Source organism: Sebastes fasciatus, chromosome 7 (assembly GCF_043250625.1).
Source record: "Sebastes fasciatus isolate fSebFas1 chromosome 7, fSebFas1.pri, whole genome shotgun sequence".
In the NCBI taxonomy this organism is placed as follows: Eukaryota; Metazoa; Chordata; class Actinopteri; order Perciformes; family Sebastidae; genus Sebastes; species Sebastes fasciatus.
This window is the reverse complement of record NC_133801.1, coordinates 29,340,469-29,366,741: the sequence shown is the minus strand read 5'-3', so window position 1 is coordinate 29,366,741 and position 26,273 is coordinate 29,340,469. Positions and strand designations below refer to the sequence as shown.

At 39.5% G+C, this 26,273-nt stretch overlaps 1 protein-coding gene across 2 annotated transcripts; it reads right to left on the bottom strand.

Annotated features, from left to right (window-relative positions):
* Positions 1-257: 257 nt before the first annotated feature.
* Positions 258-26,024, bottom strand: LOC141770537 (alpha-2-macroglobulin-like). Of its 2 annotated transcripts, XM_074640159.1 has the most exons (35): positions 25,890-26,024; positions 25,549-25,729; positions 25,203-25,359; positions 23,969-24,021; positions 23,386-23,406; positions 22,389-22,554; positions 22,225-22,309; positions 21,960-22,110; positions 19,462-19,579; positions 19,225-19,334; positions 18,968-19,135; positions 18,055-18,282; positions 17,771-17,834; positions 17,498-17,643; positions 15,419-15,568; positions 12,821-12,961; positions 12,616-12,709; positions 12,348-12,498; positions 11,064-11,289; positions 8,953-9,079; positions 8,651-8,772; positions 8,514-8,565; positions 8,084-8,167; positions 7,725-7,901; positions 6,999-7,074; positions 5,852-6,008; positions 5,343-5,417; positions 4,883-5,045; positions 4,599-4,786; positions 3,594-3,806; positions 2,348-2,466; positions 2,098-2,188; positions 1,909-1,977; positions 1,728-1,833; positions 258-788 (listed from the first exon to the last, which is right to left on the bottom strand). In XM_074640159.1, exons 1-35 carry the CDS (start codon positions 25,973-25,975, stop codon positions 733-735), a joined length of 4,371 nt encoding a protein of 1,456 aa, XP_074496260.1. In that variant the 5' UTR covers positions 25,976-26,024; the 3' UTR covers positions 258-732. The 2 variants fall into 2 exon arrangements, with proteins under 2 accessions (XP_074496260.1, XP_074496261.1); XM_074640160.1 differs by lacking the exon at positions 23,386-23,406.
* Between the last annotated feature and the right edge of the window lie 249 nt (positions 26,025-26,273).

Sequence of the window (26,273 nt, the reverse complement as noted above, 5' to 3'; positions counted from 1 at the left end):
TCTTTCTGCTTTGCTTTGTATTCGTTTTTATGTTCAGCACTTTGATCAACTGTGGTTGTTTTTAGACGTGCTATATAAATAAGGTTTGACTTGACTAGAGACTCCTCAGAAAGCCATAACAACACCTGTTGCTTTTCAAACCGTATTTCCACCTTCCACAATAAGCTGAACTGCAAACTTCTGGCCTGTGGATGAAACACATACGATAAATAAACAGCAGAAAGATGAACAGTTAAAAAAGGTCAACACAAAAACAGTTTTTTTTTTCACATTACAATTATTTTATTGTCAATCGTGCATGCATTTCACCTCAGACACATACAGTAGTTACACAGCTGCAAGGGATTGTGGCAGAATACTAACAAGCAAATACTTGATAACTGTTTGTGTATGTTTACACAAACAGACGTTGTGTAAAGGTACATCAAATATATCTGTAATAAAATGCAAGTAATTTTAAATTATACTGGAATCGGTGACGGCGCGAGGACTAACCACACTTCAGTTAACCCGGTGAAAGAAATAACGAAAACAATCAATCTGACTGAGGTTTGTGCAAGTTAGGATCTACGGCACCGACCACGGCTCGTCATCGATTTATTTCCAAAATGTTGTACATTCTTGTAAGAGTGATTCTGAACAATTTAAGACATTATAGGTTTTTGTGGTTGGGGTGAAAATGTTTTTTGGAAATGACTTTTGTCAGAAACGTTGCAGTGCTTCTTTATGTTATTACATATTGTTACCGGCAGCACAAGGGTAGATGTATTCTGCATCATCCTGGTCACCTGAGAGCAAAGAAAGAAGAAGAGAGATTTAAAAAATGAGTCAAACTTGCTTTATGTGTTCAACAGTCTATCACATTTAACAAATGTACGACTGGAAATTACTATTCTGATTACGGGTGTCACGATTCTCCAAATCTAAATTAAGTTGAAAATAACGTGCATGTAGGCTGTAGGGTGTAGGCTTCATTGTTTTAACCACGAGTAAAGGAGCTGTGTCATTTCTTGAGTACAGCTGTATTTTCTATGTAACACAGGGAGGTAGGTGGTAGTGGAAAAAAAAGTATAAAAAATAAATAAAAATAAATCGACAATCCTGCTTTTGTTATCGATGGTTGAAATCAGAAGTTAACTTCCATTGATTTCCGATTTAGAATCGGAATCGTGACACCCCTAATTCTAATACCTGATCAGGTTGTTGTGCAGCTCTACTACGGAGCAGAGTTCGTCAGTGTGTGGTCTCTGTAAAGGAGGTTTAGGGGCCGTACACATGCTGCACCGAAAACTCGCGGAAAACGCCAGCTGTGCCGCTTTCTTTGCTTTCCAATGTGCTTTTGGAGGTTGTGCTCATGGATGTATAAAGATAGCTGGATGCAGCGTTGGAGGCGGGCTCCAGTTCATTCCTATGTAAGTTGCTCAGTGGCGCAGCTGCTGTAAAGTACCCGGATCATCCGGCGATGTTCCGCATCTATTGGGCCCATAGAGCAGGCGCAGTAGCGTTTCCTTTAACCCCGCCTCCCAGCCGTCGCTCTAGCCCTCGGTCTGGGGCTCATTCACAAGACAACTTTTAGGTCCTAATGATTTAAATAAGGACTAATCAAGTGGTCGTACTGGGAGGTTGATTTACTTAAAAAAAAAGAAATTATCCGCTGAGTTACAGACGTCTCTTTCCCAATGTAAGTCTATGGGAAAAAGTAAAAGACGCTTAAAGGGCTGATTTACTTGGCTGGTAGTAGTCGTAGATCTTGATCACAGCTGGCTTCAGGTTCTGCACTGGGAGCTCCTGTATGAGGTCTAAGCTGTGGTTGATGGGTATATCCTTTATTAACTGTTGGAAGAAACAGATGACAGTTACAAATCTGAAGAGCATCATCTCTTGTTCCTCACTGTGAATTCCTCTCACCTCCTGTATGTACACCAGAACATGATCGTCCTTTAGTTCAACACGATCCACCAGCAGGGCACCTTTTAGCTGTGAGGAGATGATAATCAGCTGGGTGGTTCCTCAATGAGATGAAAACTTTTCTATTTCTACTAAAGGTGAAAGTTATACTCATATACTATATACTATATATACTGTATATATACTCACAGCCTTCAAAGACTCTGGTTGTGGGACAAATCCAGAGAGCATTTTGATATCCAGGATCACCATGTTTGTACTGGTCTCCCTTCCAGTATATCTGTAATACAAGTACCACAAAAATGTGATGTTAATCTGCTACCAAGTTGTAAACAATTCTCCCGTCCGTCCATTAACAGTTACTTAATTCAAGCTGGTAGATGCAGTCAAAAATGTCAGTATTGTTCTGTAATGTGGATCTGCATTGTTGATTGCTTACAGGGACTTCAGCTTCAGAGAGAGTTTCGGTCTTTTGCTGGAGCAGTCGGCCTCTGCCTTGATCTCGACACTGAGAGTGCTGATTTCATGAGGAGTTGGGATGTTATAGCGGAGTGAAATCTGGGAAAGAGGTACACAAGGAAAGTTTAACATTCATAGAAGAATATCAAGTATTTCCTTTGCTCAAATTTGTTCAAGTTTGTGACGCATCAGGATTTAAGCCTTGAGAAGTACCATCTTGTTTTCAAGGGTGTCCCATTTTCACAGGTTAGTTTTATGTTGCTGCGTTTAAGCATCAAACCTGATTGAGCTACCTTTGAATTGGTCATCTTAGATATAGGGTTGATAACTAACTTTCACATGCATTGTCCCCATTGGCTGCTGTGCATACTATCAACCAGTAGGCGATTTGAGGGGGGATGTCATCACCCTTGTTAGCAAAATGACCAAAATGCATGCTCTTTGTTAACCTTCCTAAAGGATTGTGAGGTACATACAGAGAGTGTAGGAGCAGAGGGGTTGTTAGATGAATGTGTTATGTTGCATTCACACCAAGAACAAAGCAAATGTTCGCCTCGCTTTACTCGCGCGTAGTTGTACTGCTAGTATCATTCATGTTCATTCGTGCTAGATGCGCCGGAGAGAAGAAGGAGCTTGTCTCCATAGATACCAACAACTTTTCTTTCCACCGTTTCCGCCATCAACCGTGGAAGGAATAACCACTGTTGCTGCTTTGTAGCTTACATCTTGTGGAAGTCCCAGAAATGTAAGAAACCCAAACGCTGTCATGTCTGGATTCATAACATCACCTGGCGGCGAGCTGTATTCACATACAGGTTCCTTGCACTGTCATTTGCGCCTCATTCACCTCTTTGCATTGACTTTGTATGTAATCGCGTTGCGCAAAAAGTTTGCTTCACTCTTGGTGTAAATGCACCATTAGTCTAGTCTGCCTGACTCATTGACCCTTTATCTGACGGATGTTTGTACAAGTTAGAATCTACAGCCCCGACCATTGACCTAGTTTATCTGTGTATTGATTAACCCATGGCACTGTCCGTGGTACAACCTCTTATTTTTAGATCAAACAAAGTATAATGCAGGTGGAGGTGCAATGGAGGTATGGAACTTCCAAACCTTTTGTATTCCTACTGAGCTGCTAACATTAGGGCATAGTTATATTAGCAGTGTTTGTGATGGTGTATGTATAGCAAAGAGAACCAGGTAAAGCTGCAGTGACCACTGACCTGCATTACAGCACATGCAGTGCCCTTCACCTCCAGGCTGTACTTTCCTGCCGCGTCCTGCAGCAGCTTCTCCTGGTAGAGCAGTTTGTTGTTCTGATTCACATCAAATGTCATCTCACCACTGGGAGACTGGACTGTCACTGTGCTGGAACCCTCTGGACTGAACACCAGAGTGGAGTAGAGAGTCAGAGCCTGAAGAGCCACCACTGTGTCCTACAACACACAAAAACAAAAATACCAAATACTTTATGTGCTTTAATTTATACAAATGTAAATGTATTGACTTTTGTTTACACATACAACAGCTTTCATATGTAGGAGTTCACTTTTATCAATTTCAGGTTTTAATTGTTGATTTTCATACAGAAATCAATTACGAAAATTACAATTTCAAACAGGACAGTATGCTCAGTGTATGTGAATCGTAGTTAATGGGCTATAACACCGCTGTTGTCCTTGGTCAGGTATAATCACTGACACTAAACTGTTGAGGTATGGGCTCATGTCGCTGTCCTTTGAAAACCATGTGTGTCTAATGGGGCTCGATTGATTAAAATATTTAGAATTTTTTTTTCTATCTGTTCAAAATGCACCTTAAAGGGAGATTTGTCAAGTATTTAATACTTTTATCAACATGGGACTGGGAAAATTGCTTTATGCAAATGTATGTATGTATTTATTATTGTAAATCAATCAACAACACAAAACAATGACAAATATTGTCCAGAAACCCTCACAGGAACTGCATTTAGCATACCTTTGTTATCGCATTAACTTTGACAGCCCTAATGTCTAACTTATGTGATTTTGAATTTGTCAGATAAGCTGAAGGATTTAGTATTCCTATATACATTTAGAAAATGTTCCTACTTCATAAGTTAATGAAACAGTTTGAATAAGCTGAAAAATGCATTGCACAGACCTTTGTTCATCATATTTGTCCCAGAAGACAATGCAGTACGTTTAATTCAAAGTCCAGCTTTATGCTGTTTGGGCTGCCCGTACCTGTGTGGAGGAGAAGCCTCCATAGTAGTTCTGCTGGCCCGTCAGCCATCTAACGATGCTGCTGGTGTAGCCCAGGTCTTCAGCTGTAGGAGCGGCGCTGAGTTTGGCCAGCAGCACGTAGGAGCTGATTTCCACAGACAGGGAGGCTGACGTGTCTTTTGCTGTCTGAGACCAGTGGAGGAACCCTCCTAAAAACAGCCATCCACAAGCAGACAAACAGGCACAAGGTGAGCTTCATTCACAGTAATGAAGCCAGAATGATTTCCTTTAGGAGGATGACTCACCGTCTTGTATTGCAACAGTGTCTAGGTGCTTCAGAAGGTGAGCACGGGTCTCCATGTCTCCTGCCAGGGTGAAGACGTATGCCAGCAGAGCTGTAGTGTAGGTGTTGCTGAGGTCACTGGTGGACTCCTTGAGGCAAGACAGGCTCTGGTTCACCACAGGATCCTAGAACAGATTAAAAGCACACATTATAATTAAGGCTGTCAATCGATTGAAATATTGAATCGCGATTAATCTCATGATTGTTCACAGTTTATTGCGATTAATCGCAAATGAATCACATTTTTTATCTTTTCAAAATGTACCTTAAAGGGAGATTTGTCAAGTATTTAATAGTTGTATTTCTTACTTGTCAGTGTAAAAGTTATTGGTTTGTGTATATGTTGTAAAGTAAATTCTTTCCATCAAGCAATTTACAGTTAAAACAGCATGAGATGTTTGTAGTGAAAGGAGTCTACTCACATCTACGGGCTTCTCCATCTCCAAGAAGGCAGCAGTGATGTAGGCACTGAGGGTCACTTCGTCAGACACACCACCCTGTAGAGAGGAAGCATCATACAGACACACAGATCATCACTGCACCTCCAACACCCAAGGGCCCCACTCACAGAAGTCATTTTGAGCAGTTTGCAAATGGTGGCAGTGTCCTGTTTCACAAAGGGTCGTCACTCGGAAACTTGCAAATATATTTGTGAGTCCCACGGGACTCTCGAATAATCCTGCATGAGTCGCCATTATCGCGTTTGTTTTGATAAGAGAAACCTATTAAAATGAATATGAGGGGGAATTATTTCATGCTGCAAATTGCTGCTTGCATGTCGCCCATTTCGTGAAATGGGCCACAGGCTGGTATTAGCTACTACTGAGCCATGAATGAAAGTCCTGAAGGTGCATTTGTGTTTAACTATTGCTGCAGTGAAGATCAACATGTAACCTCATTTTTATAGAAACTCCAGACGGACTTTAATTACCTTCATTCTGTTGTTAAAGAGCTTTCCTGACTGTTCAAAACAGCCATTTTTTCGTTGTTTATCGGTCAGCCAAACCATAGACTCTTCGAGCTTTGCTGGGTCGATGTAAATGAACGACTGCGCTTTGGCAAACGATCTCAGCACGAAAGCAGTCAGCCTGAGGAGGATATTAAAACAAAGTTAGATATTAACTGATGAAATAAGACAAGAGGAAGCACTTCACGATAATTACCACAATATACTAAACATAACATTTATGCAGTTCATGTATTAATTACAAATACTTGAACATGCTTGTGTTCACATAGCGCATTGGTGTTATTATTGTGAAGAACTTATTATGAGTGATAATAGAAGGGGGAAAATCACATGATTTTTGGAGCAATGTGCTCCAAAGTGTAATTGCATCATCTACTCATCAGTATAGTATAAAGCAGGGGTTCTCAGAGTTGTTGGGGCCAGGGACCCCTTAAATGGTACAAAAATCTTCCAAAGACCCCTCATTATCGTAACAGCGATTAACCATAATGCTTACTACCATTTGCACTCTTAGATGCCATTGGAACTATTTGTATTCTGAAACAATTCAGCCTAAATACATCCGACCTGTTTGATAGTGATAAACAGAAACACATTTAAATTTCAACCACGTTAACACCACTTTGTTTTGCCCTGATATTCAGGTGCTTTGTAATCAGATGCTGCTTTAGCTCGGCTGTCGCTCGATATAACTGTCGTCATATTTTCTCAATTTTGTTAGTTTGGGCTTAGCGTCACTTGTCGATGTGGACTGACTCAAATATTTCTCCATGCTAGTCAGCTAGCTAGCTGGCTAATAAGCCAAGCTAAGCAGCAGCAGGAACAGTTTGTTGCGCCCCGAGTGAAGCTAACGTGGGTGGTGGTAATGGACACAATATGCTTGTTTTATTGGTGTAAATGGTCCCCATCTGTAGATATGTTCTTTTTAATAATACAGCATAATATTATAATTCATAGCAAAATATTCCGTGGACCCAATGACATGTGACCCCTGGGAGTCCCCGGACCGTACTTTGAGAATCACTGGTTTAAAAGGTATGACTCTGACATAGTAAATATTTTACACCATAATTAATCTTAGTAGATGATTGGTCAGTAATGTTCTCACCAAGTGTTTCCTGTTCCTGATCCAAACGTGCTGTAAGCACCATCATAATGCTTGTAGTTCAGCTGTCTCTGGTAGCCTGTATCACAATAGAAACACGCTTATTAGAGCATTTATGAAACACACATTGTCAGATCTGATTTCATGATTTGAGGTAAATTTCGTAAGTGTGAATGTACAGATTAAAAGAAAAACAACATTTTGGGTTGGGATGCACCGATCCGATTTTTTCAGTCCCAATACCTGGGCTTTGGGTATCGGCCGATACCGATCTGATACCAGTGTTTAATTAATAAGCTGTATGCCTCACTGTGTGGATGTGACTGGGATCATTCTGTTATCTGTAAGGTAACTTCAGGCTTGACTTTAACATTGATTTTCTAACTTTGTAAAACTAAATGTGAACAATACATACAGAGATATAAATGTATTGAATTGTTATTTATCATTAAAATAATAAATAATGCACCAAAAAGTTGGCAAAAAATCTTCAAAATTATCAGGAATTACAATTCAACTGTAAGCCTTTTTAATGCAGCAACTAATTGGTCAAAACTTAAACAGGAATTAAAATCCCAGTATAAAATGTATATAGTATTTAAACATAGAATTTTATTGAACAGGTTGGCCCCATTGTCACCAATATCCAATCCATCTCTTTGAGTCGGTATCGGCCCGAAATGCCTGAGTTTATATTTCAGCTACAATATGGAGTAAACACAGACTCACCGCTGGTCAGGAAGTTGGTAGCCTTTTCCTTGATGGCTGGGGTCAGCTGCCGTGTGTTTTCCAGGTACTGGAGGATGTAGATGTTGGGGGCCAGGAGTGCCATGTTCTGCTCCCCACATCCATACGGCATCTTCAGCAGCCCATCCAGGTTGTTCAGGGCTCGGCCCAGAATGTCACCTGCACAAAAACACTGACTCACTGAGACCGAATACGTAACTAACCTGACCTTTCACCCCTCGTAGGCTGTTTTCAAATTCATCTGCAGGAGGAGGAGAATTTCTCTGTGCTCACCTTAAATCTCAGTTTAACATGTGGAAGTGCAACTAAACACTCAAAAAAAAACAAATGTATAAGTTTACCCAGGACTGATACTGAAGCACGGGTAGATCCAACAATCACGTTGTCAGGGAGTTCTATGTCTATTTCCTCTGTCAACGCCTCTCCTGTGTGCAGACAGAGAACAAACACTCAGCTCAGCACTAAAACAAAGATTTAACGGATGGTTAGTTGGTCATGTACTGAAACAGGTCAAACTGGAAGTAAGATATGCCACAAAATTGGGGATTCTTCCATTAGGTTGATAAAATGTATACAAGTAATGACATTGAAATAATCTGAGACACCTACGCTAAACACAATTAGCATAATCACAATGAAACTAAGTGCTACCTGTAAGTAGTGAATTACATTACTTTTTTGACATGCAATCTACCTCCTCTTAACTTATAGCATTGGGCTGTCCTTTTTCAAACTGTTTGATGGGCCGTGCCTGGTGTAAAACATACTGACCTTTTGGACAGAGCAGCCAGTTGTAGGTCTTTGTCATCTCAGTTCCTTCAGCCTGAGAGGGACGGAAATTATGTGAGTTCCAGAGTTTCCATCTTGTTAATAGATAAACTTTTGTCATCTTGTTTTAAGGTACCAACCTTTACTATGAGAGATCGTGTGACCATGTCGATACGACCTCTCTCTGGCACGCTCACAATCTCATTGTCACATGATGTGTGGGATGCCACGGCCTCAGCAGTCACTGACACATTCATAACCCCTAAAAAAGATCAATGAACACGGTGTGAGACTTGATTAAGAATCTTTTTTAATTATAAAAGTGTCAAAACTATTTGTCACTGAGGTGGATCTCACTGATTTCATAGAGATGAAAAAGGGTTCCTCCACCTTGGTAGCCTCTAACATTTCCCACCAGTGTGGATGAAAGCATGACTCTCACCTAAGGCTGAGGGGGCCATGGTCCAGCTGAGGGTCTTGCGCTCACTGCCGCACAAACAGGATGTGTACAGGTCACCAGAGAGGGGGGTGAGGGTGTAATCTAAGGATGGGGCTGGAGACACATTGACCTGTTCAAGAAAGACCACAATATATTTAAAAACTGGAGTTTTATGGCAAAAATGCAAACAACCGTTCAAACTGCAGCACAGTGCTGCACCATTTTGACCTTTCAAAGGTGCATCTTGCAAATGTTTTTGTACCAAATAACAGCAGACATCAAATGATCAAGTAGTTTGAAAACTGACCTAGTTAAGAAAATTAGGATTATTCCAAATATTTACAAGAACCTTGGTAAGTCTGTCATCATGAGTGAGTTGACAGGACCCACAAGAGATACTGTACATGGGTAAAGTTCACCAGTAATCAACTCCAGGTTTCAACCAAGGGGCAACCGCTGGTTCTAAAAAATTGAAGCCAGTGCAGAAGTGCCTTAAACATGCATTATTTCCAATGGCCAGCAGGGGGCGACTCCACTGGTTGCAAAAAGGAGTCTGATTGTATAAAAGTCTATGAGAAAAGGACCCTACTTCTCACTTGATTAATTACCTCCGTAAACATTTTCTTAATGAGTTCATACTCTCATAATTAAATAGCTGATAAACTAGTGTATGCTTCGGGCGGGGCTACCTTGTGATTGACAGGTCGCTACCACAACATTGCTCAGAGTTCGGGTTGTACTAAAAGACACTGTACAGAGTTGGCTCTTTTCAAGCAAGTATATTACAAACAAGTCAGATTTTTTCTAGTTAAAATTTGCTTCTTAATTGGCATTAATATCACAGTTAACATGAACTACAGATGCTAGCTAGCATGGTTAGCAACGGTACCTGGCCCTGCCGGGCCCTGATGTTAGAGTGGACGCTTACCCGATTCTGCACGTGCTTCCTATGTGCTTCCTACCCCTAATCAATAGGCTTTCCTATCCTTTGGACCATCCGTTCCAGTATTTACATCCAGCTCTACCCTCTCATCCAAATATGGTCACTTCTGGTTCCAAAAAACCAAGATGGCGACGGCCAAAATGCCAATCTTGAGGCTTCAAACCGTTCAAAAGGGTAGTCCACAAACCAGTGGGTGACGTCACAGTGACTGCGTCCACTTCTTATATTCAGTCTATGATTTCAACAAGGCTTTAAAAGTCTCTTTGATTCCACCTTGAAAAGGTAGTGGGTAAAGTCATTATCTATTCAAATCAGTTTGATGAGAAACGACTAAGTAAAATAAATTTGGATTCACTGGGGTCATACATGTATAAAAGGAGATCATCAGCATAAAAGAACAATTTATGAGGGAATCATCTGTGTTTATCTCTTCAGTCTTCTTGTCCAGTCTCAAATATGTAGAACTAATGACATTCCCATCAGTCATTTGTGTTCAATGCTACTTAGCACATGATAGTATCTTAACACACTAAACTAATGCAGCATTTTCACTGCATGGTACGGCACAGCTCTACTCAGCTTGACTCGCTCTTTTTTGGTCTTCCATTAGCAAAAGTGGATATTACCTGGTCCTTTTTTTAATACCACCTCGGTCGAGGTTCCAAGTGAGCTGAGCTGATACTAGAAGGTGGAGTTAAAACACTGCAGTCCGCTGATTGGTCAGAGAGAATCATCACTTGTGCCACACGGGACATCTTGCACAAACTCGCCATTTTTAAATAGCCAAGCTACCGTCAATAGCGACCGCAATTTTTGTAATCATTCAACCCAGATTTTAAAAATTGGCAGCTTGCAAAACTACGGCATACACTTGAAGAAGTGCAGACTTTCCTCTGTCTGGTTGCCGATGAAATGATTTAGCGAGTGTCGCGTTGAAGATGATGTCACGGCAGTTTTAGAATTCCGCCTAAACTGAGGGGGTACTCTTCACAGTAGAAAACAAAATAGAGAAAAAGGACCTGGAGCCAGAAGTGAGTTGAGTCGAGTCAAGCCGAACCATGCAGTGAAAATGAGGCACAAGATGGTGAATATGGTAAACATTACACCTGCTAAACATCAGCTTGTTAGCATGCTGATATTAGCATTTAGGTGATGTGAAAACATTCATTACCATGATACAGCTGGTCAGGTAGTTGAAGATGGTTGCCTTCAGTTCAAAGTGCTCTCCTCGGATGATGGAGTAGGGCAGGCTGAGCTCGACGAAGAAGGGCTGGAAGACGGTGATCTCTTTTCGAGGAGCCAAGCCAAAACCCTGAGAGGACAGACAGAAAGCCTCCGTCTCCCAGGTGGTGATGGTGTCTGGGACAGTGAGGGACACGTCCTTTGTTCCAGAATCTCTGAATCAGCAGATACACAGAGACACATTCTGTGAACTTTAAAAACATACTTTCATGATTCAGATTAGTCAAAGAAAAACACTGTTATTAGATGATTAATACGTAGGCTTTATTGCAGTAACAACAGCACATCATAGTTACTGTGAGCTAAAAAATTAGGGATGCACCGATACCAATACTGGATCGGATATCGGGTTGATACTGACTCAAATAGCTGGAGCAAATATTGGTGACAATGGGACCGATCTATACACTTCCATTTCAAGTTTATATACTATACATATATACTGTATTTAAATCCCTGTTTAAGTTTTGACCTAAAAGTTGCTGCATTAAAAAGGTTTACACTTGAATTATAATTCCTGTTAATTATGAAGATTTTTTACCAAGTTGCTGGTGTATGATTTATTATTTTAATAATAAAGAACAATTAAATACTTAAATATCAATGTATTTATTTGTTACATTTTGTTTCAAACAGTTAGGAAAGTAATGTTTAAGTCAAGCCTGATGTTGCCTTACACATAAAAGAATGATTCCAGTCACTTCCACACAGTGAGGCATACAACGTATTAATGAAACACTGGTATTGAATTGGTACTCGATATAGGCTGATACCCAAAGCGCAGGTATCGATAACGGTATTGTGTCTGAAATAGTCAGATCGGTTCATGATCCCTACTAAAAAAAAATTCTAAATGTGAAATTGCTTCATAAGCTACATTCTTGAGATCTCAGAAAGTCAGAAACTCAAAGAAATTAGTAATACAGGGTTCCATGTTGCTTAAGAAATTCTGGCAATTTTCTTAATAATTAAATCATTTTCCTAAGCATCACAAACATCCTTAAATTACTCTTTGAGCCATGAGGTTAAATAAAAAAATTAAAAAAAGTCTAGAGGAGAAGTTTCAGTAAATTATTTTCATGCCATCCATGTGTACAGGGGGACAGCAGGAAGTCAGAGAGAAGGACTCTAGTGCACATTCTCTTTGGGCCCAAAAATGCACTCAAATACACTCATTTCATGACAATCAAAACCCTTCGTGGCAAAACCTCACCCAACTTCCACCAGGTCCCATATCCAGGTCTCGGGGAAGAAAGTGCGGACGGTCTCTATTGGTGAAGGAGCAGAATAGCCACCTCCACTAGAACCGATCTGTACCTGCCTCATGGCTACCATAGGAACATCGTAATTTCTATACCTAGTACCTGAAAATAAAGCAAAATGTTCCATCAGAAGCAGAGGAAAGCAATTACACAGTGATCGGTTCTAATGCTGGTAAATATTTAGCATGTGTCACTTGATAGAGCAAAAAAATTAGTCACCAAAGCCGCGGCCCTGGTGGTATTCTCTTCCTTTGAACTTGAGGCATGTAGGCACTCGGATAACCAAGTTTGTTGCCATCTTCATCCCTACATTCTAGATGATAGAACAACATACAGGCATCACTGAAACGTTGATTAAATGTGCAACAACAAAATATATTAGTATATTCTTTATATTGTACATTCATTTATGTTCAGGAAGTACCTGGAAAACCGTAAAAGCATCATGGCTATCATCGGGATTTGGCAAAATGTATCTTCTCGGTCTCACATGCAAGCATTCTACACGATCTTGAGCGTCATATGGAATGAAGGATGCTTTTCTGACAGGTAACAAGTCAAATATCTGAAAAGAAAGTATGGTTCAAAGCTATAAAGTGACAAATGTTTGAAACGTGGATGTAAAGTACATTTGTCAAAATAGTGCCTTGATGTGGGTCAATAGTGGCCTACTACACCCACTAGTAGGTTTTATCATCTATTCACATGCTAGATCACTGAAAGAAGTTATAAAAGAACACAACAGCGACATCTAGCGACCATAGTAATTATGACAGGAACAGAGGCGGAAGCCAGGCACTGTAGTATAGACAGTGTGAAACTCCACAAGGGGTGGATGTCGGGGATGATGGATGGGAAACAAAACACAGTGTTTTCAAACAGGAGACTGGAGTTCGCATCACGTGTGAAACCAACAATGTGTAGTTATGTTCGTGTTCGTAGTTATTTTAACTCAAAACACAATGTTTTTCACTAAACTTAAGCCTAAACCTAAAGAAGTTGTATTTTGTTGCCTAAACCTAAAGAAGTTTTTTTTTTCCTAAACCTAAAGAAGTTTTTATTTTTTCCTTCATTCAGTTTTACAACGTGTTCGAACGTGTCTTTGAAGTTTCACTTTCACAACATAGTAGGTGGAGTAGGCCCCTAATGACCCACATCTATGGTGCTTATAGCGACTGATAACGCCTGTTTAATGGCCTGATAACAGTCTAATCGGGTGCAGCGATACACCTCACATACAAACGTAGGCAAAGTTGTTGGTAACGTTCCGTTAAAGAGAGAAAAACCCACAATGGTCACTGAAATAACTTGAAACTGACAAAAGTAATAATAAATAAAAATTCACTGAAAATTAACTAATGAAAATCAGATATTGTTTTTGAATTATGGTTCAGCAGAATCATTTAAAAAAACAAACTAATGAAACTGGCCTGGACAAAAATGATGGTAACATTAACTTAATATTTTGTTGCACAACCTTTTGAGGCAATCACTGCAATCAAGTGATTTCTGTAACTCTCAATGAGATTTCTGCACCTGTTGACAGGTATGTTGGCCCACTCCTCGTGAGCAAACTGCTCCAGCTGTCTCAGGTTTGAAGGGTGCCTTCTCCAGACTGCATGTTTCAGCTCCTTCCACAGATGTTCAATAGGATTTAGATCAGGGCTCATAGAAGGCCACTTCAGAACAGTCCAATGTTTTGTTCTTAGCCATTCTTGGGTGTTTTAGCTGTGTTTTGGGTCATTATCCTGTTTGAGGACCCATGACCTGCAACTGAGACCAAGCTTTCTGACACTGGGCAGCACATTTCGCTCCAGAATGCCTTGATAGTCTTGAGATTTCATTGCACCCTGCACAGATTCAAGACACCCTGTGCCAGATGCAACAAAGCAGCCCCATAACATAACCGAGCCTCCTCCATGTTTCACATTAGGTACAGTGTTCTTTTCTTTGGATGCTTCATCTCTTCGTCTGTGAACATAGAGCTGATGTGACTTGCCAAAAAGCTCCAGTTTTGTCTCATCTGTCCAAAGGACATTCTCCCAGAAGCTTTGTGGCTTGTCAATATGCATTTTGGAAAATTCCAGTCTCGCTTTTTTATGATTTGGTGTCCTCCTGGGTCGTCTTCCATTAAGTCCACTTTGGCTCAAACAGTGACGGATGGTGCGATCTGACACTGATGTACCTTGACCTTGGAGTTCACCTCTAATCTCTTTGGAAGTTGTTCTGGGCTCTTTGGTTACCATTCGTATTATCCGTCTCTTCAATATGTCATCAATTTTCCTCCTGCGGCCACGTCCAGGGAGGTTGGCTACAGTCCCATGGACCTTAAACTTCTGAATAATATGTGCAGCTGTAGTCACAGGAACATCAAGCTGCTTGGAGATGGTCTTATAGCCGTTACCTTTAACATGAAGGTCTATAATGTTCTTTCTGATCTCCTGAGACAACTCTCTCCTTAGCTTTCTGTGGTCCATGTTCAGTGTGGTACACACCATGACACCAAACAGCACAGTGACTACTTTTCACCCTTTAAATAGGCAGACTGACTGATTACAAGTTTGAAGACACCTGTGATGCTAATTACAGGACACACCTTAGTTTAATATGCCCCTATGGTCACATTATTTTACATCTTTTCTAGGGGTACCATCATTTTTGTCCTGGCCAGTTTCATTAGTTTGTTTTTTAAAATGATTCTGTTGAACCACAATTCAAAAACAATATCTGGTTTTCATTAGTTAATTTTCAGTATATCTTTATTTATTATTACTTTTGTCAGTTTCAAGTTATTTCAGTGACCATTGTGGGTTTTTCTCTCTTTAACGGAACGTTACCAACAACTTTGCCTACGTCTGTATGTGAGGGAGAAAAGGAAGAAAGAATGAACATGACACAAGGAAATAGCAGCAGAGTAAAAACTGTAACCTCTGCATGACCGATGATGTTAATTGTGAAAAAGATTATGTAGAGGGAACATTAATGATGTATGCATCTATTTGTGGTTGATTCCAGCAGTTACCTTGTCTGCATCCAGAGTCTTCCCTGGCTCCTTGATGAGGACGCTCTGGTCGACAGCGCTCACCCCACAGAGAGAGTCTGGCTGGGCCGTCACATGCAGGGTGGTCTCCTCTCCGGGGACAGCTGAGGACGGAGAAAACTCCAGCGACACCTGACACACGCAGAAAAGACACATCCCACCATCTGGACTTTAGTGGCAGAACCCAATGATCTTTTTAACCTCACACAAATGTGTACTTTAGTCTAAAAAACATCTCCCTGATTGATTTTTAATCATAGGGCCCTTTTAACCCTCTGAGACCCGACTTTAGCGTCTTTCAGAGGCTGTAGGAGGTTCAGTTTTAGAGCTAGAGTGAAGATACAGATATCATATGAAAGTACAAAAACCTAAGGAATAAAGCTGCACAGTTAGGCTAAATTTTGGGGAGGAAAAACTGCCATGGTGTTTTTCAAAGGGTTCACTTGACTTTTGACCTCAAGATATGTGAATGAAAATGGCTTCTATGGGTACCCACGAGTCTCCCCTTTACAGACATGCCCACTTTATGATACTCACATGCAGGTTTTTGCATGCAGTATAAATGTTTTATTTTCTTCTATTCTAAAATGGTGTATTTAAATATTTCTGCATACTGGGGTCTCTAAACAGTCTTGGAATTACATAACTTGGGTATCACTGTAAAGCTGAGACTCTTGTTGATTCAATGAGCTCAACTGTATTCATGTGTGATGATGTTAGTCCCCATAGTGGCCATTTCATTGTAGTGAGATCATTTTTTTAACTTGGACATCACTGTATAAAATGACCTGTGGTGACCTCTAGGATAATCACAACCTCATGAAACTGTACAGCCACAAACTAGAGACCTAGAGCATTCAGAGGATAGATGGCTGTCCCAGCTAGATTGACAATAAGGGGGTTTCTGAGCAGTTTCCAGAACAGAAGTGCTCACCATCCAATCGCAGAAAAATGCAAATTTTGCAGAAATCTCCAAATGTCAAAGGTTTTTGATACCAAATCACAGCATGGCTTTTTCTGTCTTAATGTGGTATTTTGGAGGGATTATTCCTAATTTGTATGAATTCTTGATTGGTAAAAATTTAGCACCAAATCTGTGTAACAAATGGTATCAACCCAAAATTTGCTGCAACAACTTATGAGACATAATAGAGCATGTGAATGGAAGTCATGTACTTCTATCATAATGTTCTAAGCCCTTACTTTATACTTTCAAAATGTATTTTAATTAATTAATTAATAAATTAATTAAATTGTGTTTATTTCGTATTGATGACTAGAACAATTTGACACACAGTGCTGCATCTCAAATTAATCTTCAGGTTCCCAGCTTTCAGATGATGTACACCACTTCTATGTGAAATCTACTGCTGACCTGCTATCTCCCCCTAAAGACTCCATGTACCCCCCTAAAAAAGACAAAGAAAATGGTCTATTGTGGGTCTCAGAGGGTTAATGAAATGAATTGAAACAGATATCTGCATATGAATGCAGAATCCGTGGACTACGGACAAGCGTTCTGGTTTCCGTTTGTAGTCCAAGTAGTATTGACCAATCACTTCACACTTGAGTGGGTTCTGTTTGAATGCAGGTAAACAGTCCGTGTGAAGAGTAAAAGAGGTGGAACGCATTGGCCCAAATGCAATCTCAGGAATGACCAACTATCGTCTGACAATGACATAGCTTTTTATTAGCTAAGAAATAAACCATTAACTGAGTGTAAACTGGCTACTTGTGAAACAATCCGGACGTAGACGTCGTCTCTCAACTCCATTCTCACGTCTCAAGTTGCTAATCAGACTGTAATTAATGAGCAGCACACGGAAAAGAAAGTCTTGGCCCAGATATCGGTTATTTTCACCAGAACCCCCACAATATTGGCTGTTGCCCCTAAAAGTTTATCTAAGTTTATTTAAGTATTTAAGTAAATAGATAACAACTGGCAGATCTTTTGTTTTGACACAGGGCTACATATCGTGATGTTTTGTAACACAGCTAATATACACTTTGATTCGACAACTACGTCTGATGAGAACAGTCACACCTTCTCCTCATGCTGACCTTGTGAGCAAAGCATTTCTCAACGGAGAAGTCGGCACTGTGGGCGATCACAGTCTCACTGGGGAGGATGGCGTATGCCACAATCTGGACGTCTGGTGCCATGTCCGGAGACACTGCCAGCTTAAAGGACACATCGCCCTCATTCACTGAAACAACAAACCAACTGTTATGAACGACAGTCACCTCTCACATTACCTCCATAGGTCATTAAAACAGAATTATTTGGCCATGCTAATTTAATGGGTCATTTTTAAGACATCAAACTTTGCTCACCTGACTTATCCTGCACTTCAACCTGCTGAACTCCTTGCATGACAATAGCTCCTCTGGATAAGACCTGGAGAATTTGAGAGAAAATGACACAAAGAATGAGTAAAATTTCCTTTAACAGCAGATTACAACACTGTCTGCTGTTCTGGTGTGTGGTTATTTATCATGTTATTAAAGTCCAGGTAAAGCAAAAATAAATATGTGTTATTAACCACCCAGACCAATTTGAATGATTAAATTTGTCTCTGAAAGAGAACTGGTGACAAGGCGAGATGATGTTCACTCACCAAATACATCATATCCACAGAGCCCTGGGCCTCTCCAACTACAGTGTAGTGGATGGAGATGTCTTCTTCTTTGTCACAGGCAAGTGGGTTATCCTTCTTCTTCACATCCAGAGAGCTGACTGTTTTAGTATCAGGAGAAGACAGTTGGGCCATCGACACTGTGTGATCTTCAGTCTCATAGTATGGCGTTCTGTAAGGATTGTAGCCCATTTTCGGAGAGATGCTCACCTAGATGGCAGAAAAGAAACACTATAAATGAGCTCATGGTTGTTGAGGTAGAAGCAAGCTTTGGTTCTTACAGCCGAAGCAAATGTTTAGGTATAGAAGTAGTAAACTCTTCCAAGTCTCAAGTCACTGTGTTTGTGACGTAAGGGTGACTCAAGTCCAAGTTGCAGACTCGAGTCCCCATCTCTGCTAAAACGTGGGCTACAAATATATAGAAGTATGCCTGCAGTATAAAAACTATGAAACTACTAGTTTACTGAAAGTATACTTTAAAGTGCACTTTCATAAACTATAAAGTGGGATACAAGTATACAACTAAACTATCTGTATATTTATATTATAGTTGCAGTACAAAATAAAACTTGGGTGTAAACTATTTATGTACTCAAAGTTTACTATTCTTATACTTAAAAGTATACTTAAAAGTATACTTGTATAAACTAAAAAGTGAGCCAATTTAGTCCCAAGAAGTATTAAAGTAGTACATTTACAAGTTACAAGTATAAACTTGAAGTATACTACTTTTTCATAAGGGGCCACTTGCTACGATGGTGACACCTTGGTCAGTTGCAGTATATTGAGAAACCATTTTAGGTTTCAGCTCTTGGACTGGTTGTCATCTTCATGAAAGGGTTACGATGTGACTAACAAATGTTAAATTACAGATATCAGTTCTAGTCTTACTTACGCGGAGGTGGATGTCCCCTTTAAAGTCAGCTGTGCTCAATGAGAAAGTGGCGACACCATCGCTATCAGTTGTGAGATTCTGCAGCAGACGTGCTGACCACCTTTCACCCTCAAACAGGTGCACCGGCATGCCAGGAATGGGCGTATTATTGTAATAAACTGCTTTAATCTGTTGGAAGCACAACGGTGTATCACTGAGAATGCACATTGCTTTGTGTATAGAACCACACTGAAGGAGTGACGTTAACATGCACTTACTTTTCCCTCTACATCGGATCCTTGTTGGTAAATCTTGGGTGTGTCAATGAAGGACAGCTTTCCAATAACATATGAAATCTTTATGTTCTTCTCTTGTGGGCGTGTAATACCTGTACAAGAAGCATCCATGTCACAACTACAGTATGTGTATGACACATTGTTATAATACATGGCATTGGAATTGTCTTGGTATAATATTATTTTAAAAAATATGAATATAATATGAAATAGACTTGCCTGTCCCCTCCTCTTCCACTTCGGCTCTGACTTCCAGTGTATCTATCAACGCCTTTTGCGCCATTTTTGTGAAAGTTGACATCATGAACATAAAAGTGGCACAGCCTTTCTTGTCCGCCTAAAAAAACACAATGAAATAAAATGAAATACATTAACACATTAACTTTAAAACTAACATTACCTTTTCACACATTACTACTGTAGCTTGAAGTTATTATTTAGCTAATGTTTGCTGCTGCCTGAGGGAGAGTGTCAATCTACTGTTTATAGTAGAATATAGTATATAGCTCAGTACAGTTCTTAACTCATAATGGAATTGCTCTGCTACTTATCTTAAAATATGATGTGAAGATGACTCCAGTCTTGAATGGCAATGATAACCCAAACAATTCACAAGTTGCCTCATATGCTCCAGTATTTCATTATTATTTATGGAGCATTGCTGTATGGATCAGGAAGCATGCCATCTTTGGCTATCAAAGACCATCTTTGAACTGAGACAGAGGTTATATTCTGTCTTTGTATGTTATTTTGTGACTATGTGTAAAGTTCCCTTCTTTAAGTTCTGTACTTTAACTGAGCAGCAGCTTCATCTGCTGGTGAAGACTGTGAGATGCAGTTGAAGCTCCCAAAAAAGCCAGTAAGCTTGATTTAAATTTGTTTTATGTCAAACTACTATTTCCATGGTCAAAAATGAACTTTTATGCTCCTCCATTTGTACATTAGACTGAAAAGATAGATAGGGTATCCAGACATCACAAAATATTATGAGCGATTGTTCCAATACCGAATCCTATCCTGTTTGTCCCGAAGATTAAACTAAACCCGAGTTTTAAATAGTTAATAAGTCTAATAAAACATTGAAAACATGTTGTTGTGAAAGATTATTTTGGCGTTGCCCACAGATGGGCACTGTTATGTCTGTAGCCCACATGAATTATAGCTGTTGTAGTTTTTTGCTAGCTGTGTACAGTAGTGCCACAAATTGATAAACAACTATGAAAGACAACACGTTACTGCAGGTACCGGGAGGAGTGGGGAGGGAAATACTCGTGGATCATTGCTGCCTTACAAGATCCAAACAAAACATTTTGCAAAGTCTGTAGGAAAGAATACTACTATTATTATTACTACTGTTCGTTAGGGATGGGCGGATCGATACTGTGGTATCGATACTTTGTTTCTCACAAGCTACTCATTTGGTATTGATTCCTTAAAAAGTATCGATAATACAATTATAGAAATTAGGGCTGTCAAAGTTAACGCGATAACGCAAATTAATTTTAACACCACAAATTTCTTTAATGCATTAATGCATCTTGCAATTTGTAGGTTGCAGCGGGCTCAGTTTTAAAGAGTGAAGATACTGACATCATATGAAACTAGAAAACCTAAGGAACCTCTGGAAGGAGGCTAAATAACCCTCCAAACAAAGGGGTCCCTTGACCTCTGACCTCAACATATGTGAATGAAAATGGGTTCTATGGGTACCCACGAGTCTCCCCTTTACAGACATGCCCACTTTATGATAATCACATGCAGTTTGGGGCAAGTCATAGCCAAGTCAGCTCACTGACACACTGACAGCTGTTGTTGCTTGTTGGGCTGCAGTTTGCCATGTTATGATTTGAGCATATTTATTATGCTAAATAATAAAGCAAATTAATATATACCTTAATTTGCATAAAGCATATTTTCCCACTCCCATGTTGATAAGAGTATTAAATACTTGACAAATCTCACTTTCAGGTACATTTTGAACAGATAAAAAATGTTTGATTGATTTGCAATTAAATATTTGAATTGATTGACAGCCCTAATATAAATACAAACGTGGGTGGCTACAACACTTTCAAACGTTTTCACTACTTTTGTATAACATTTGTGCCAAAACAGCCCTGAAATATTTAGCTGGCCAGTGTCACATGACTGTGGAAACCAATGTGACATCAGAATCTAGCGTACAGCGGCGTACAGTCGCAAACTTCTACATCAAACATGTGAGAGAATGGCAGAAAGGAAATGTAGTGTGGCTCATTAATTAATTATAGTATTTCTGTAAAATACTGGACTCTTTTTTTACACTTAATGGCACAAACATTTTTATTTAATTGTACTCATAATTATGTTTTATTGGTATCAGTATTGGTATCGGTAAAGATATCGTTAAAAATTTAACAAAAAGTATCGGTATCGTATCGACTTAAAAAAGTTTGGTATCGCCTGTCCCTACGGTTCGTTGACTCTGAATGTAATGTACTGGAGGCCACGCCCGTTGTGGCCACGTGACCACGCCCGGCTCCAACTCTCCTGTCCCGAATCTCACCCATTCTCATCTGGTCACCCTAAAGATAGATGACAATATATCTAATCTAATGTAGTGTTAAATGTGCACAGTATGTTCCAGTATACATCCATTCTGTAGCAGAATATGTAAGGTCTATATTTATATGCATCTTCGTTCAGCAGACATGAGATTGTCATTATAGCAACTGTACCTGCTTGGTCTCCTCGTAGCATGGGGGAGTAATATCATGGATTCCATTCGGATCATCAGGGTTGATTAGATCTACTCTTCTCACGTAGCTATTAAGAGGTCGGCACACCTTCATTTTAACACTGCCTGGTACAGGCTGTCCGTATGTATACCTATTAGATAGACATAGAAAAAAACAGCGTAGTTGAAAAGGAGCCATTCACTCTCCAATCTGGACCCATTTTAGATTATTTAAGAGTGTAATGAGCGAAAGAGCTTTTACTTACGTTGCACATACTTCAGCTTTGATTTCTTCCTGATCAATACTTACTTCATCGGTTACATCTAGTTTTACGTCAAATTTAGGCAAAACTGGGGACAAAATATAATTATTAGCATTCTTGCTTCATTACAAATGGATTGAAACGCAAGGTAAAATAAAAGAACTTACCATATTTCTCTACCTTGAAGCTGTGATGTCTTTTAGTTGACCCAATCGACACAGTAACTTTGTAGGTTCCTTCACGGGCCTCAGAGTTCAAGGCATAAGAAAGCTGCAGTATCTTACTGTTGGATGTTTCATTCAACCACTGTCCAATCCGGTTGTTGTTAGCATCCTAATGAATAAAATAAATGAGAAGAGCATGTATTCATGACAAAAATAGGAAACTCATGTGAATACAGGGAGAGCATGTTGATTGTTTCTTTTTCTTATACTTGTTGACTCTCATTGTGAAAAGCATCATGTGTACTTTTGAAAAAGCTTGAAGCAAACACTTTCATAACACTATTTGAAACTACTCTCAAACAGATTCTGATCAATGTATTGGCAGGCTAATATTTTAAAAATAATAATAATTTTGCAGTTTCTACAATCTTAACTTATTAGCTTTTATAACAACAACAACAAAACCGAGCAAACTCCATCTACTGATGAAGACAGTTAGTATCTCCAGAAAATGCTTGTAAGTCGAGCTTGATTTAAGATTTTTGTCAAACTACATTAATAACTTGATTTAAGTAGGTTAAGGGAAAAATAAGAAAACAAATGCAGCCTGTAAAACATGATTTTTGACTTAAGATGTTTTGTTTCCAAGGTCAATATTTACTTTTTACGCTTTATACTTACTGTCATCATTCAGAAATGCCCTGTTCAAGTTGTTCAGTGTAAAATATCCTGCCACAGTACCTACTGTATATTTATCACTCACAACTTGATATCAGAATCAAACATTTCGTAGCACATGAAAGTATATTAAGTATACTTAAATTAAGTGAACTTCCGTGCACTTTTTTAGCTGGGGTTCACATGGAAGTATACTAAGTATACTTAAATTAAGTGAACTTCCGTGCACTTTTTTTTTAGCTAAGGAGCACATGAAAGTATATTAAGTATACTTAAATTAAGTGAAGTGTCCAAGTGTGGATATTTTTATTATTAGTCTTACCACAATTCCGATGATATTGTACTGCAAAAATGAAAGAAAGAGGGAGATTTGTTAAAGGGCAAGCTGGTTTATATTGCTCTCGTCATACAGTGTGCTAATGAGTTCAGTTTAAGGTGATTCACTGCACGTAATTTTTCATTAAGAAATCACTGACTCAATGGTGATGAGCAGGCAGTGCTCTGATGTTTTACAATCTACAGGTATTTACTGCAGAGGCCAACACAAACTTCAGCTCTTGTATTGATGATTTGAAAATATGAAACATGTGACTTACATTAACATAAAAAGTATTGTCTTCAGAGTATGTCATTCAGAAAAAACATACACAGTTCTATTTAATCTTTAGTATATTTCCACTGTTATTACCAATTCAAATGAGATTATGTGCAACAACATGTTGCAAAATGAGAAACTAGTGTTAGGGATTGATGGATTTATCACTGGGTCAACAAACATGTTGGAAGACCTTCAGCGCAGTACAGGCAGGTTTACCTAAAGGGGCTGTGGTTGTACTATTGAGCCAGAGCTTCACTGTGGTTCATGACTGAGATCTAAAGAAAGGAGAGACTGTTCAAACACTCACCAGCTGACTGGCAGGTCTCATTTTAGTGTCCAGTGTGATGACTCTGAAATGCACTGGCAGAAATGCAGAGAGACTTCATGAAGCTTTTACAGCTCTTCTACAGCAGAGGTAAACATCCTCACAGGCTAGTGAAACTGATCTTCTGACAACTCAGACATTACATCATTACTATCAAATTTACAAGTTAGGAAAGGTTAGAAAAATAGATAATTTACTAATGGCATTTACATTATAGCCCCTGTTGTCAGCCATAAACTGCAGTCAACGTCACCGTGTCACAGGGGTCACAGGATGTGTTTACTGATTTACTGCGGGTACTTTCTGGCCGCACCGCGCCGCTAAAAGTTCAACGTTTTCCAACTTTTAGTTTGGCTGCACTTCGCTGCAGAATCGAAAAGGCCGCAGCTCGCTGAACTCTGGAGCGGCCGCTACAGCTTTTCATAGACTTTGCATGGCAGCTTGCCGCAGGCCGCACTTTGGTGCTGCTTTTAAGGTGAGATAGCTCACATGTTTTTAATGAATATTGTAAATGTTTGACATTGATATCCATAATGGAGGGACTTCTGTGCTCCTAACTGGTGCAGCAGGAAAACAGCAGAAATTTCATATATGCCAACATAACTTTTTTCACATAAACTAATGTTAATTTTTCAGATATGCTAACCTAACTTTTTTTCATGTAATCTAATGTTATTTTTTCATATATGCTAATTTCAATTTTTAATAAATGCTAACGTAATTTTTTTTTCATATGAACTAATGCTACTTATTCATATAGCCTAAGCTAATGTTACTTTTTCATATTATTGCGAACAGAACTTTTTCCTATAAGCTAATGTTACTTTTTCATATATGCTAACAATAGTATTTCACGCTAACATGTTGTTTCTGGGCTTCTGTGAATTTAACACGTACTGCCTGTTGACATTTTGGGGCACACACACAAAATTAATTTCTCTTTACCCGCGAGAGTTATTGTCGAAATGTGACATTAAGTAAAACGTTTCAGGAAAGCAAGGATGAATGCTGCATACACATTTACCTCCAAACAAGCAAGGTGCTTTATTTTTACATCCTAAAAATGTTCATATATAAGTTGTGATGACATTGTGCAAATCAATTTTCTACCCTGTGCTGCATGCACATCTGTAATTATTTGTAAAGGGGAAATCCTTCTATAAACAGCATGGTACCATATTGTGCACAACATCATAGATCATCAGTTCGTGGTTACCTGTTTGTCCAGGGAGGTAGATTGGTTTATCTGTTTGGACGAATGTCATTGGTTGATAGACATTGATCTGGACTTTCCTGACTTCTTTTGAGTAAAATGTGTCGCCTTTTACCTCCACCTCGAAATTCTGCACTGCTCCATTCTTCACTAACGGAACCTGTGACAGAAACATATTTCATAGACACCAAGAGAGCCATTGCCTTACTGAAAAAAACACTTTATTATTTTATACCGTGTACTTTGTGTTACAAATCTGTGTGTCTTACTCTATGTGTGAGTTTTGTATTAAAACATGTTCAAAGAATGTTGTGTAAATGAGCAAATGAATCAAATCTGGAGAGCTGACCTGAAACTGAAGGCAGGCATGGAAGTCTTCACTGGACGACTGCTTGAGGAGGGTTGTATTCGCCTCTTGGGACATCAGAGTGACGGTCATGACCAGAGTCTCGTTGGGATGCAGGAGACTCGCACAGAATTTGGTCTCAGCTCCAGCTTCAAGAACCGCAGGAATGGCTACCATGTACTGCCTACAGCCACAGAAACATACACACAGTAGATCTCACTGGATCTGGCATGGACGAAACTCCAACACAGAAGATTATGCAGCAAAAACAATCATTACCCGAGATTTATATTCATTCAATCACACGCCATTATTATTTTTTTGGACAGTACAAGTAAACTTACGGTCCTGTCACTGCTTCCCCCACAGACATCCAGCTGAAGAAGACACACAGGGTCCATGTCCACATCTGAAGCCCAGGACGACCCATGACTAATCGAGATGATCCTGAGTGGAACTATCCAGAGTCAGCATCTCATAAATCGCCTCTGATAGAGAAACCCACCTCCGCTTCACACCCACACACACACACACACACATACACACACACGCACACACACACACGCCTACCCACTCACTTACTCATTAGCTAACCCCCCTCCCCCTCTCATTTGATTTCCACGTATCCCTTAAGTCAATAATTTCTAGACTTCATGTTGTTAAACGTAGTGTGTAGGGCTAACTGCAATTTGAATGGTAATAATAATGAAAATGTGAAAATGCCATTT